Source organism: Dryobates pubescens, chromosome 24 (assembly GCF_014839835.1).
Source record: "Dryobates pubescens isolate bDryPub1 chromosome 24, bDryPub1.pri, whole genome shotgun sequence".
Classification (NCBI taxonomy): Eukaryota; Metazoa; Chordata; class Aves; order Piciformes; family Picidae; genus Dryobates; species Dryobates pubescens.
In genome coordinates, this window is record NC_071635.1 from 332,027 (window position 1) to 345,121 (window position 13,095).

At 41.9% G+C, this 13,095-nt stretch overlaps 1 protein-coding gene across 2 annotated transcripts in view; it reads left to right on the forward strand.

Moving 5' to 3' along the window:
- The window catches only part of LRBA (LPS responsive beige-like anchor protein), a 324,288-nt gene that overhangs the window by 162,324 nt on the left and 148,869 nt on the right, over nucleotides 1-13,095 (forward strand). For both annotated transcript variants that reach the window (XM_054172464.1, XM_054172465.1), the window contains 3 exons: nucleotides 2,757-2,881; nucleotides 9,639-9,785; nucleotides 12,421-12,557. In XM_054172464.1, coding sequence (XP_054028439.1) covers nucleotides 2,757-2,881; nucleotides 9,639-9,785; nucleotides 12,421-12,557 — 409 coding nt within the window. The remainder of the gene's footprint in view (nucleotides 1-2,756; nucleotides 2,882-9,638; nucleotides 9,786-12,420; nucleotides 12,558-13,095) is intronic.

Consider the following 13,095-nt stretch of genomic DNA (forward strand, 5'->3'; position numbering starts at 1 on the left):
TGACCCTCTGTGGGTCCCTTCTAAAGCAGTGCAATCTGTGAATCTGTGTGGCTTCACTAGTGCTGAGAGCTGACAGGGACAATCAGTTGCTTGGTCCTGCTGGTCACATAATTGCTGATCCAGGCCAGGATGCTGTTGGCCTTCGTGCACACTCCCTGGCTCATCTCCAGCCAGCTGTTGACCAACACTCCCAGGTCTTTCTCTGCTGGGCAGTTTCTGGCTGCTCTGCCCCAAACCTGAAGTGTTCATGGGATTGTTGTGACCCAAGGGCAGGACCCAGCCCTTGGCCTTCTTGAACCTCATCTAGTACTCACTCTAATGGTTGATGTGTTGTAATTTGTGAGTGATCAGCTGCAAATTTCCTGTGCCTAGCTAAAAATAAAAGTAGGGGCCTAACGATATATGATGTTTCAGGGTGATACTTTGTGCCTAATCAGCATTACCTGTTTTTTCTAATAATTTGAGCAGAGCTCTGTAAAGCAGTGTAATTGTAATTGTTATCCAGAAGAATAGCATCACTTAATTCTATCAAAAGTGGAGAAAGATGGATGAATGACAAATGAATAATTTACCATCTTTGCATAATACTGTAGCATGGAGTGGCGGAGGGATTGATGGCAGAAGAAGGTTAACAAATTTTAGCAGTGTCCATTAGCTTTTCATTGTCATATGTTTGTGGTGCTGGGTGAAATAAGCTTTGTAGGAGATCTCAGTCTAGGGAACTAATTACTTGTGCCGATTGCCAGGCTGATGAATAGACTCTCATTGTATCATTCCCCTGAAGACGAGGAGCAGTCTGTGATTCACGACTGCATCCTGGCTGATATTTGATAATAATTTTAACAGATAAATGTAGGAAGGCAGAATGATGAAGTGCCTATCCTTGCTCTGTGACTATCAAAGGCATGCATGTAGCCAGCAATGCTCTGCCCCCTTTTTTCTTCTTTTTTTTTTTTTTTTCCCTGTAATCACTAATGGAGAATTCTAAGTTACTAATTGACCTTTGAATAAACCTTGATCTTCCCTGTGCCTGATAATTTTTATTTGGTTAATTATTCCCAATTTGTTGGATTTCATAATAAAAGCATTCCAATTTTTAGTATGATTGCAACACACTCCAAGTGTGAAAACAAGCTGCTGGGGCATTTAATTCCAACAGTTTTGTTTGTGTTTTTCTGAAAGTCAGGCGTGAGGAAGATAATGAATAGTGCTGCCTTTTCTTTGGGGTCAGAAAAAGGCACTGACTTTTAAAGAAAGCAGATGAAAAGATGCTCTCCATTTTCATAAGGGTATTTTCAGTCCCAATTTTTAATGTCAACAAATTGTAAGTAGGGTTATGCAAATTACTCTGGCTTTTGTTCCCATGTTTGTCTGAAAGCTGATTTAACTGAAGGAAAACTCATGTCTGCCTTTAGACCTCAAAACTAAGAATGTAGATACCAAGTCTTTCTAACACTGTGAAATGAGTTGTAGCTATTCATTTGTCAGTGCTGACAGGCAGACTTTCTATTAGCTCCTGACCCAGGAATGGAATAGATCTGCATTTTTGTCTTGTTTTAACACCACCTATGTTAACAAACAAAAGCAGTGGGTTTTACTTGGAGCATACAGATTTTTTCAGGCTATTGTGGCTATTTTAGGCTCCAGGCATTCTGTTTCTTTGCTATAGCTTAAATTACTGAGGTTTGTACCTTCTCTGGGCTGAAATCCTCCTTGGCAGCAGTGTTCCTTCATTCACCATCATCTACCAAGATAGTACCTGGCACTTGTACACAGCCATATTAAAAGATCTGTGTGTATTTGATATCGCCATGTTAAAAAGATCCACGTATATTTGGAGTGTACAAAGGAAAAGAATGAGTTTGATACAACCTTTTCTAGATGTCTTTTTTTTTTTTTTCCAGGTATGCCTTCAATACAGCAATTATTACACATCATAATGTGTAGTTTTTAATTAAATGTTAAAAGCCATCTACATAAAGCAGAAATCCAATCTGATTTGCTTGAAAATAGATTGCTGTTTCACTCTTCTGGAATGGTTTATTTAAAAACAGTAAATGGAAAAGAAATGCATTTTCTTGTGTTGTTTTAAGCCTCAGGGGCTAAATGTAATGAATATTTTAAGAGATTATTTTAATTAAATTCCTGCACATCTAAACAGAGTAATATTTTATTATCACATACATAACCATGTAACTGAGGTATTCATTAAAGTTAACACTTTCTGGACCAAGAATTCATGATATGATTTACTGACCTTGTGCAAAAAGGCACAAATTAGGAAGAAAAATGAAGGGGGACAGACTTTGATTAATATAGGTAATGCTACACCGTATTTATAATAGCCTTTTCCCTATTCTGGTTTATAAATGCAGTCACTGAGAAAGGTGCCCTGCTGAGGCTGAAATGAGGCTGAAATCGGAGCACATGCCACTAGAGTGTGGGGAAACTGATCACACTGTCAGCAATTCATTTCAAAATGATGTATTTAGTGCTCATTTCACCTTCCAAGGGAAAAAAAAAAGGGGGGGGGGGAAGGGAAAGGAGTTCCTTAGACTGGAAGGTGATATTGTTATTTTCAAGGACATACCTAAGTAAAAGATTGCAGAAAGGGGGGGAGGTTAGAGGGGAAAAAAAAGAAAAAGGGGGGAAAAAAGGCAAAAGCAGGGCAAACAAGGAGAGCTTTATGCAGAAATTCAGTGCTACCATGCTGTTTGATAATTGCTAACATATGTGGCTCCTCTGTTTCATTGTAGTCGTCCTCGTGAGTTCTGGCGCCTTGACTACTGGGAAGATGACTTGCGGCGCCGGCGACGGTTTGTGCGTAACCCCCTCGGATCGACACATCCTGAAGCGACACTAAAAGCAGCTGGAGAGCATGGTCAGTGTAAAATCTGCTCCTTGCCAATAGCAGCAGGTTACAGTGTGAGGCAGTAAAGATCAGACTTTCATTCCTGTGAGATGCTTGAAAATTGTCCCAAATGCCAACAGCTTTTGTGGCTGTGTCTCAGACCCACTCAGTACAGGGGCAGACTGGCTGCTTTCACAGGAGCCAGGCTGCTGTTTCCTGAGCATCTTCACTGCATCTGGGCTAGCACCGTGTGTGTGCTTTGCATGCAGTGCTTGCAAACAATTCTTTCTGAGCAGGAGAAATGTTGCCATTAATCCCTGGATGCTCTTTCTTGAGGATAAAGTTAGTGCTCATGGCGAGGGGTTTGGAGCTAGGTGATCTTTAAGGCCACTCACAACCCAAATACCTGTATGGTTCTAAGAAGTTTTTCCCTGCTCTGAAATCCACAGCAATGATTTCTGTTACATATCTGCCTGTTGTTACAGGCAGTCAAAGCGTACTCCTAAAGCTAAACTGAATTCAGACAGTTTATGCTTAAGTCCTCAAGTATTTTGTAGTTTGTTGAAATTCTCAAGGTTTTTTGAAGTTTAAGTCCTCAAGCTTTTTTGAAAGGATTTGATATGTAAGAAATCCTAACATATGCTAAAATTTAAAGTAAATGGGAATGATGACAAAGGAGGAGTTTGCATTTTATTAACATGTTCTTCCCCATTTTGTTACCAAAGATCATTCACCATCATGTTGTGTCTGTTCTAGAGGAAGGCATTTACAAAACTAATGTAATAATCAGTCTACAAGTCAGTAATAAACCAAAAGATAAAGGGAAAAAAAAGGCACCAAATACCCAAAGCAGTGAACTTTGGAGTTTAGTCAAGCGTTTTGTGTGTCTCCAATCTAATGAAAATGCATTGATAAGATTGAAAAAAATCTTTATTTAAAAATAATTTGCCTCCAATGAAAGCTGAGTGCCCTTTACCTTAAGGGTAGATGTCATGCAACAGAATCCTTCAAATGTAGGTTGTCTCTTTTTCGGATCTGTGAATGGCTGCCTCTGTACTTGCATGCAGACACACACATTGTGGATCTGGAGGTATAGACTTTATGCTAATTTAAAACAAGACTGTTCTACGAACACGAAAGAGCATCACTGGTGGAAAGTTGGTTTCTGCCAGGAGTCTTAACCTCTTGCACTCAGCCTTAAAGAGCCATTTCTGGAAGAAAATGTCTACAATATGTCAGCTGATAAAATGCCAAATGTGACATCAGTCCTCTGAAATAAATGACCGAAGAGAGGATAGTTAATAAAGTGATCTGAAAGCAATGTTCCTAGAGCCATACGTCTTTGACTACAGAAAGAGGAACAAGATGTGGAATTAATTAACCCATTTTTTAGCTTTGGGGTTTGTTGTGCTTAATGCTGTGTGTTGCTTCTGTGCCAGGGACTGGAAGGGCACTATGTTTCTTTCTGTTTAATAATTTGTGAACAAACAGCATCTGCCCCCCCATAAGGTTACTTGAGCTTTAAATAGATATTGTCACAGTTTTATGTATTCTACTCATATTTTCATATTTAGTCTTTATATTGTTTATCAAAACACTGAGAAATACCTTTATTTTTACTGCAAAATATTTAGAGCTCAAATCCATATTTGTGTAGCTAATTCTTTCACTAGTATTACTCATCTGTTGGCAGTCCGTGTCTTTGTCTTCTAGTGAATATTCTGATTTACCTTGGTGAATGTTCTGCTTTTACCTGAAGTCATTAGCTAATGTGATTTCTGACGGTATAGAAAATTACTCTCTGCCTCGCTCTGTGCAGCTATGTTCTCAACTGCCTTCTTCCAATGTCTTCCACTGGCAAGACTGCCAAAGTGAAAATTTAAGTTCAGCTGGAAGCTGTGTAGAGTGTAGGAATACAAAGGTTGTTGGGATTTTTTTTATGGTTTTGTTTGAGATTTCAGGGCTTTGGTCTTGTTTTGTCTGTCTGTGTTTTGGATTTTTTTTGTTAGTTTGTAGGTTGGAGGGGGGGTTAGGTTTGGTTTGGTTTGTGGGGTATTTTTTTTTAAGTATCAGAAGGTATGGTTGTCAGGAAAGTAAACTAGAATGGTCATTTGGTCTATTTCTTTCTGAAGTGTGTATATAAACTTTTAATATTGACCCATTTTAGGTCAGAAAATCCAATTATTTTCAGATTTTTGGAGCCAGACTTCCAGGTCCTGTTTTTCATGATGTAGATAATCTTAGAATTTGCAGAATATTTGCCTTGGTATTTTATTATTTCTTATCAATAATTTATCATTAATTATTCTATTTCAATTAATGATACATGTCTCTGGAGCATTTAAAAATAATGAGTAAAAGGTGCCTCGCTGCCTAGTTAAGCTTCCCTCAAAACCAAAAAGCTGAAATTGGGCACAAGGGATTGTGCCAAAAGGGAGACATGAGGAAATAATGCGTAAATAATAGAGAAGTGCTCGCAAGCTCAGGGTTTAGCACACTTCTCATTAGTAGATGAACATTATCAACTTCTTGGTGTCTTTCAAATAAAACCACATGTATTCTCCACCCCAGAGAGCTCACAGTCTAGGAAAGTTCCCAGTTTCCAACTCTGAAATTTACTCAGAAGCAACTGGGAGCCGAGATGCTGCTCAGTAAAAGCTGGAGAGAACATCAGTGGCAGCGGCAGCAGCAATCGGCTCTTCTGCAGCCTGGTTATGCATCTTAGGAGCAAGAACCAATCTTTCCCAAGGATTGATTTGACTTGAAGGAGAACCTCTGGTGCAGAGGTGGCAGAATAAATACCTGAAGACTAATGTTCTCTGTTCAGACAATCAATACCAGCCCCATGACTGTACTTCTGGCTACCTTCTAGTTAAAAACAAATTTTTTAATTCTGACAATTTAATTGCCATTCCCAAGTTCACATTAACTTGCTTGGGAAGAAAAGGCTTTAGGTAATTTTTCAAAGGGAAAAAAAAAAGAAGAGGAAGAAAACCTTTGAAAATGGCAATTTATAACAGTCAGTCTGGTTGTGTATTGTGGGGGAAGGAAGGAGAGGCCAATGTGGGCTGGTGGTAGACGTTTGGGATGCAGAGAGTTAACTCTCTTCTGTTTTTCCTTCCACTCATTGTTTAGAAATGAAACCAAAATAATCCCATAGGTGTGAAAGTGCAAAAAAAGTAATACTTTGAACCTGCTGGGATTTTTAGCTTGCCTCCCAAACACAACTTTGTGAGAAAATCCTGAGCTGGTATAAAAATACCTTATCAGGCTTTTTAAGGTGGGATTTGTTGGGGTGTATTGTTGAAATCCTGGGGAAGGAGGGGGATAAAAACAGTCTGCAGCACTTCCATCGGGGAATAGGCAGGGAGCAAAGCAGGGTGACTGCAGCTCATCTGCATTACTACCATCAGCCTCAACTTAAGGGATGAAAAAGAAGTCTTAATATTGAAGAAATCTGATGTGACAGTGGTCAGCGTGTTTCCCCCACTTTTTATACAAACAGGAAGATGGGAGGAAGGCTTCCAGGAGGGAAAACAACAACAACAAAACAACAAACAAAACCCCAAACATATATATAAATATATAAAAAAGGGGGTTTAATGCCTCTTTGCTCTGAATTGCTTTTCCTGATATCTTTACCAGACATTGAAAGTAAGAAAAAGTACTAGTAAGTATCTTCAGTATCATCCTCTCTGATACTTTATTTTTCAGATGGCTTTAAAAAATTGTGTTTTGCATATAAGGTTAGGTTTCAGAGAAACAGTCTAACATAATCTGGCACACTTCTTCAGCAATGACAGCTATTATTCTTACACCCAAGTGCTCCAGAGCTTTAACTGGAAAAACTACAGCTCTCTGCAGATGCAGAGATGCAAGACTGCTGGGCAGTGACATTAGATGTATGGGTTTGGATCAGCATAATATCATTAGTTGAAGAAAGAAGTAAAACCTGAATATGTGATGAAGGCGAGGCAGAGAGGTGAGTACTTTGGTTAGAGAATCATAGAACAGTTTTGGTTAGAAAAGACCTTTAAGATCAAGTCTAATCTAGTCACCTTTGGCTGGAAGTTGCTGTACTGGTTTTACTTTTCCCTAGTGGTAGGAAGGATGAAAGGCTGAAGGACATTGCTAGTGGTTAGGACAGGTTGTGCTATGCATAAAAGCTTTAGTCTTGGCTTTGATTCAGTCTTAAATGCGACTAGGTGGAAGGCTAGACTGAAGTAGCATCTTCAGTGTGACACAGCTTGTGGTGGAAGCAGCTAAAATGGCTTTATGTACAGTGTAGATGGGGTTGTTGAAGCAACAAAAATAGTTTGCCTGTATTAAAAAATAATATGAATTACTATCTTTTACTTCATCCTTGGGATAGGTTTTTTGTTTTGTTTTGGCTTTTATTTGTTTTTTGGGGTTTTTTTTAAAGTGGTTTTTGATCATGAAGGAGCATTGGTAGGCCACTGAGTAGCAGTGCATGTGGTGTGTATTAGTGTACTGTTGGTAATTTTACTGCTGCTAACTTAAAATCCTCAAGGGGGAGTTAATTACAGGAAAACCTTTCTAAATATCAGCTGCATATTTTCCATGACAAGAAGGTTTTCAGCTCAGGCTGAACAACTCCAGAATCTGAGCAGTCGTTATTGACAGGAGCATGTTTCAGAAAGTGAAACCTGTGTCTGTACAAAGGCAGTGCAAAGCTCTGCAGTGATTTATTTTGTAAAGGCTTCCTTACGAGTGCTAGTTCCTGGCTGGGGAGAGCGAATCATGCATAAGTTGCATTTTATTTTGTGTGGCAAGTTAAATTCCCTTTTCTGTGTATGTGTTATTTGTTTGTGTTGGCAGAGGGGTGGTGGTGTTTGGATTTGGTTTTGGTTTGGTTTTTTGTAAGCCCAGGGCCTAAACCAAACCCATTGTATTTGGTGGCTGGGTTGGGTTTGGGGGTTTTGTGTGTGTGTTTGGTTTTGTTTTCCCCAGTTTTTACTTAATAGAAAAGTTTATTATTTGCATAGATGTACTTACACAATTTAAACTTTATGTATTGCCACTAGGGAATTGCTGCCTTCTGCAAATGTTTTGCAGATAAACGTATTTTTGAGGTGAGCCAGGGGAACTTCCTATCAAGGACAGCCGTGATCAGAGCAGGGAGCAGTGCCTTGGATTTAGCTGGTCCTGATGTGTTTGGTGACTGCTTTTCAAACATGGACAATTCTCAGTCTGCATTTAAAAAAACGTATTTCCATTTCATCTTGAAACGCTGCCCTGCCCCCCACCCCAGACAGTACACACACTGCTGGGCTTTGGTAACCTATGTGTGGAGAAAGTGATCACCTCTGCTTTTTTGTCTTTCTGAGGGATTTTTGTGTTTTCTTTCTTTTTGCTGTTTGATTGGGGGGAATTGTTTGCTTATTTGTTTTGGGGGTTTTGTGTGCGTGGTTTCTTGTGTTAGGGTTTTTTTGGCGGGTTGGGTTTGGATTTTTCCCTTTTATTTTTTCCCCCCCTTTTTTATTCTTTCTTTCCCCCCCCCTTTTTCTTTTAGTCTTTTTTTCCTTTTTCCTTCATTTCTCTTTCTTTATTTTTTTTACCCTTCCCTCCCCCCCCCCCCCCCCCCCCCCCCCCCCTTTTTCCCTGCTGCTGCTTTGAGCATGTAATTTTATGAAAGTAGATTTTGACCTAACAGTGCCGAGGAGAGGAGCAGTCCTGGCTAGGACCAGGATGGGGAGGAAGTGGGGTGGGCAGAGAGCAGGAGGGCAGCGCTCCTGCACCGCGGCGGTAGGTTTGCCTGCCCTGTTACCGTGTACAGGGACAGGTAAAGAGAGATTTTTATTGCTTTCTCTTCCGAAAATTCCTCTGTGGTGGTGGCGATGTCTCTTGTAAGGACCTTGTGCCGTTCGCTGTGCCCCTTGCGAGCAGGTGCACGCATTTTTCTGCCTTCAGCCCCGATCGTGTGGCTTTTTTGGGGGGTTGCCCCTTCACAGCCAGGTTTGTGATAAGGGCTGCGTGTTTCCTTGCCTCCTCGGACCGCTTCTGGCTGCGGGAGCGGATTGGGTCCGGGGCTGCAGCTCCAGCACTGCGAGAGGTCGCTCCAGCCTTCCCTGCTCCTGGGGAGCAAATCCCGCTCCCAGGAGATTTCCCCCAGCCCCGGGCTGCCATCGCTTCCCGCTGCCGAACGCCCCGGGAAGCCGCGGCCAGGCACAGCGAACCTCTCTTCTGCCGCCGTACCGGCGCCACCCCACCCCCGGCCCGGTCACCTTCCCGCCTGCCTCCCCTGCCGTTCCCCCGGGTTCCTCGGGCCGCCGGCCTGTTGCGCTGCTCCCGGTGCGTCCCGGCAGGGTGAGCACGGTCTCCGAGCTGCTCCCGGAAGCCACCGGGCACCATCCTGCTGCCACTGAGCACTGTCCCCCCGGCAGCGGGGATGTTTCCCTGCCTGGCATGGACATGTCTCTGCTTGCCGTTGCCAGAGCAGAGCTGGAACCATGAACGCAACGAGTGATCGGAAGCTGCTGCCAGCAGCAGAACTCAGCTTTTCAGGGAAGGCTGTAGGATCCTTTCCCCCCCGCACACCCTCATCATAAACATCAGAAGTAGAGTTAGACGCGGTAGAGAGCTCTGGATAATTTTGAGCAGGCTTAATAGGATTAAAAGTAGATGTGTCCTAACATTAGAAGATTAAGACAGGTACTTCCCACAGCTGGTCCTAAACAGTTTTCTTCCTTAGCTTCCATTATAAAAGCCAAATTGCTCTGCATCATTGCTGCTGACCTAACAGCACAGTGTCTCTTTCTCATTTCAGCTCCTGATGAGGATATACTTGTTAAAGGAAAGCAATCCATCAAGAGTCAAGTATTAGGAAATCAGAACTCAGAAAGTGAGATTCTGCTGGAAGGCGATGACGATATCATGTCATTCATGGAGGAAAGAGAAGTGGAGAGCTTAACAGGTAACTGCAGCTATCTCATTTTCATAGAATCACAGAAACACAGAATCATTTGGCTTGGAAAAGACCTTTAAGATCATTGCATCCAACTGTTATCCTCAGTTTCGTTGCTGTATAAGTTCACATCTCCCCTACTCTGCAGTGAATCATGTTTGGGATACACACCCATAAAATTGTCCCTTCCCATAACTGGGTCATTAAGTTTCTGTGCACCTCAAATGCTGAGGGTTTGCTGGAGGACAGTTGTGCATTTTCTTTCCCTGGCTTTTAGAACCTCCTTGCTTTGGCAGTAGATGTCTGTATTCTAGAGAACCATACTTGGTTTTGACCTCATTCTACTCCTCAACCTGTGGACCTAGTGGACAGTTAGGCAAGTTGTCTGTAATCAAAGGCTTTGAAGAGCTTTAATTCCACCCCCCTGAGTTTATAAAATTGTACATATTGGTTATTTACTTGGGTTTGAAAGATCTGTTCAGTCTCTGCATTTACCTCCTCTAACCCCCTTGTCACTCCCCAGCTGAAGTCCCTTCTCCACAGAGCACAGTATTCTTGGATCTCACTTCTTTTCTCTGACAAAGAAATAGCACTTCAGGTCCTTGAACTTCATTAAATTCACTCAGTCACGTGCAGCCTCTGCTGATGTTGTGGCCTGAGCAGAGTGGCTCCGTTTCTGTATGGTTCAAAATGTAAACCCAGAGTAAGCTTCTTGGGTCAGGAGCTGAGAGTTAGAACCCCCGCTCTGTTGTTATTTGAGGAATGTGGGGTTCACAGGGAAAGTGCAAACTTCTGTTTTCTCCGCTGCTATGCCATGTACATTTACTTTGGAGAAAAATGTTATTTCATGGATGAATCTGGTTCCCTGAGAACCTGGTAATATAATCTTACATTTGTGGGTATCATACATGGAATAATGCAGGGAGAAATTACTGAAAGTGGTTATTTATTGGCAGTTTGCTTCTCAATGCACTGCATTTCACCCGTTTTATTTTTAAAAAGCAAGGTTAAAAATGCAGCCTAATGACAAAAGAAAACCTGTGTAGGAAGAGTGAAGTAAAATAATGAGAGAATAATTCGGTGCCATTTTCTGTATGTGAATCTTTCCCCCATCCTATTCTGCCATGAGCTTCCTCTTCAACAGCTTTCTCCATGCGTCCTTCTCTTTTTATTATTCATCTCTTGCTTCAAGTAATACATTCATACTGTAATAGAGGTGAAAGGGGAGTTTAATTATATAATCTTGACAATGGCAATAGGATTAAGAAGTAATCCTCACTAATAAAGCAGTGTGGGTTAGAAATGAAGTGGAAATTGTCAGGGGGTCTTCTACAGGACCTGGACTGCCCCGGCTCTGCAGCTGTCTGCTTGCCCTATAATTGAATGTCTGTGAGTGATTGAAAAAATGTTATTTCTCCTCTGGATTACATGCTAATGTACAGAGGGCAAAGGGAGACAGCAAAAGACCACAGAGCTGCTTATTTCATCCATTTGTGGGGGTGAGCTTTGGGAAATCATGGCAGTTCGGCAGCTATCTCGTGCCCATCTGCAAATACAATGTATTTGTACGCTGGGAATAGAGGGCAAAGCTGCTCTGATCTCCACAGAGCATCTCTCCTTTTGTCCTAGTGGCACACATTGAGATTGATGCGAGATTAAGGACCATCACCCTCCTAACAATCGATGGAAATGACAATTCATCTGAATTTTTTGTCAGTTATTCTCACATTGATTACCTGAACGTGTGTACCTCATTTACAGCTGCTTTATTAACACAAAACTCTGTGAGTCATTTGCACATCTTCCTCCGGGTTTACACAAGTCTCAGGTAGCACTGCAGCCAAGTCACGCCATTTCCTTACCTCTTCATCAGCTGGGTGACAAAGCTAACCTGTGTTCTTTCTCTCTGTCTTAGTTTACACAATAGTTTCTGCGTTGTCAGGTCTATGCTGGACCTATTGTTTCTGCAGTAGTCTGATTTGTCCCTGTGATAAGCCCTGTGGAGATGTGATTATTCCAATAAAAATTCATTCAGTTGGAAACCAACCCTCCAGCTGTTTACTCCCACAGTCCCCGAGCTGCACTAACACCACATGCAATCCTTGAACAATATTTACTGTGGAATCAAAAGCATTTTTAAAACATTTTGCTTTGGGCTCTGTAACATTGTGTGTAACCTTCACAATGTTTCTAGCATCCGTGAGGGAACACTTCACAGTTGGACAACTTTGAGCCTTGCCTGCTGTGTTCACCTCTGTGGAAAGCTCTCAAAACTCTCCAGTACACAGAGAGCACTTCTGACAGTGAGGTTTCAAGTATTCCTGTGTGCACTCTCTCTGTTGCATATCATGGAAGGTATGCAACTCTCAAAAAGCAAATGCATCTTGAGTGAAAGCGACACATGCAGCCAGCTCTGGCACATACAATGTATGCAGCAGTTTGCAGTTGCAGCCTTTGGCAGCACAGAGACACTGCAAATCTCTTACACGTGTTCTTTTCCAAGCTAAAAGGAGGGTTTGCTTTTTAAGGCAAGAGCTACACTCTTCACTGTATTTGTTTTAGTATTCTAAGGTTGGAAAGCAAGTTATTTGCCCTCCTGCTCTTCTCTGTGCTGAATATTGTTGGTGTTTTCACTCTTTGGCAGGTCCAGTTGCCCTAAGCACACCAGCTCAGCTTGTGGCACCCTCAGTGGTAGTGAAAGGCACTCTTTCCATCACTCTTTCTGAGCTCTACTTTGAGGTGGATGAAGAAGATCCCAGTTTTAAGAAAATCGACCCAAAGGTAAGAGATCCTTGACCCTGAGCTCCGAGAGATGATGACAAATTACCCCAGGGCCTTTAATTCTTCATCTGACTTCCTTTACCTCCATTGCTCTGCAGTGTTCCTGCTTTAATAAGTTTGCCACTGACCATATTAATGTTCCTGAACTTCACATACGTGACACCTCCTCTCCTCCTTTTTCTCCTCCTCCCACAATTCGACCCTGCTTGAATGTTAATTAGCTGGCTGCAAGTGAAGCTCCAGGGAGGCACTTTAAATAAAGACATCTTGAATCACAGGCCTTTGTGAATACTGGGAAGATCAACAAGGCTTTTAGCCCAAAGGCTTTGTTTTACTTTCCTATTTTTACCCACCACGAGTATAAGGTAGCTCTAAACTTCCTGCACTCCTCAGTTTTCATAGCTTCTGTGTCCTGTTATTCCACACCAGGTTTTATAGGGCCTGTGATTATTTATTGTGCCCGAGCAGAAAACGTAATTGCCCTCTTAAAATGTGTTTCTGAACTGACTTGCTAATTGCCACAAACTTTATTTGCTCG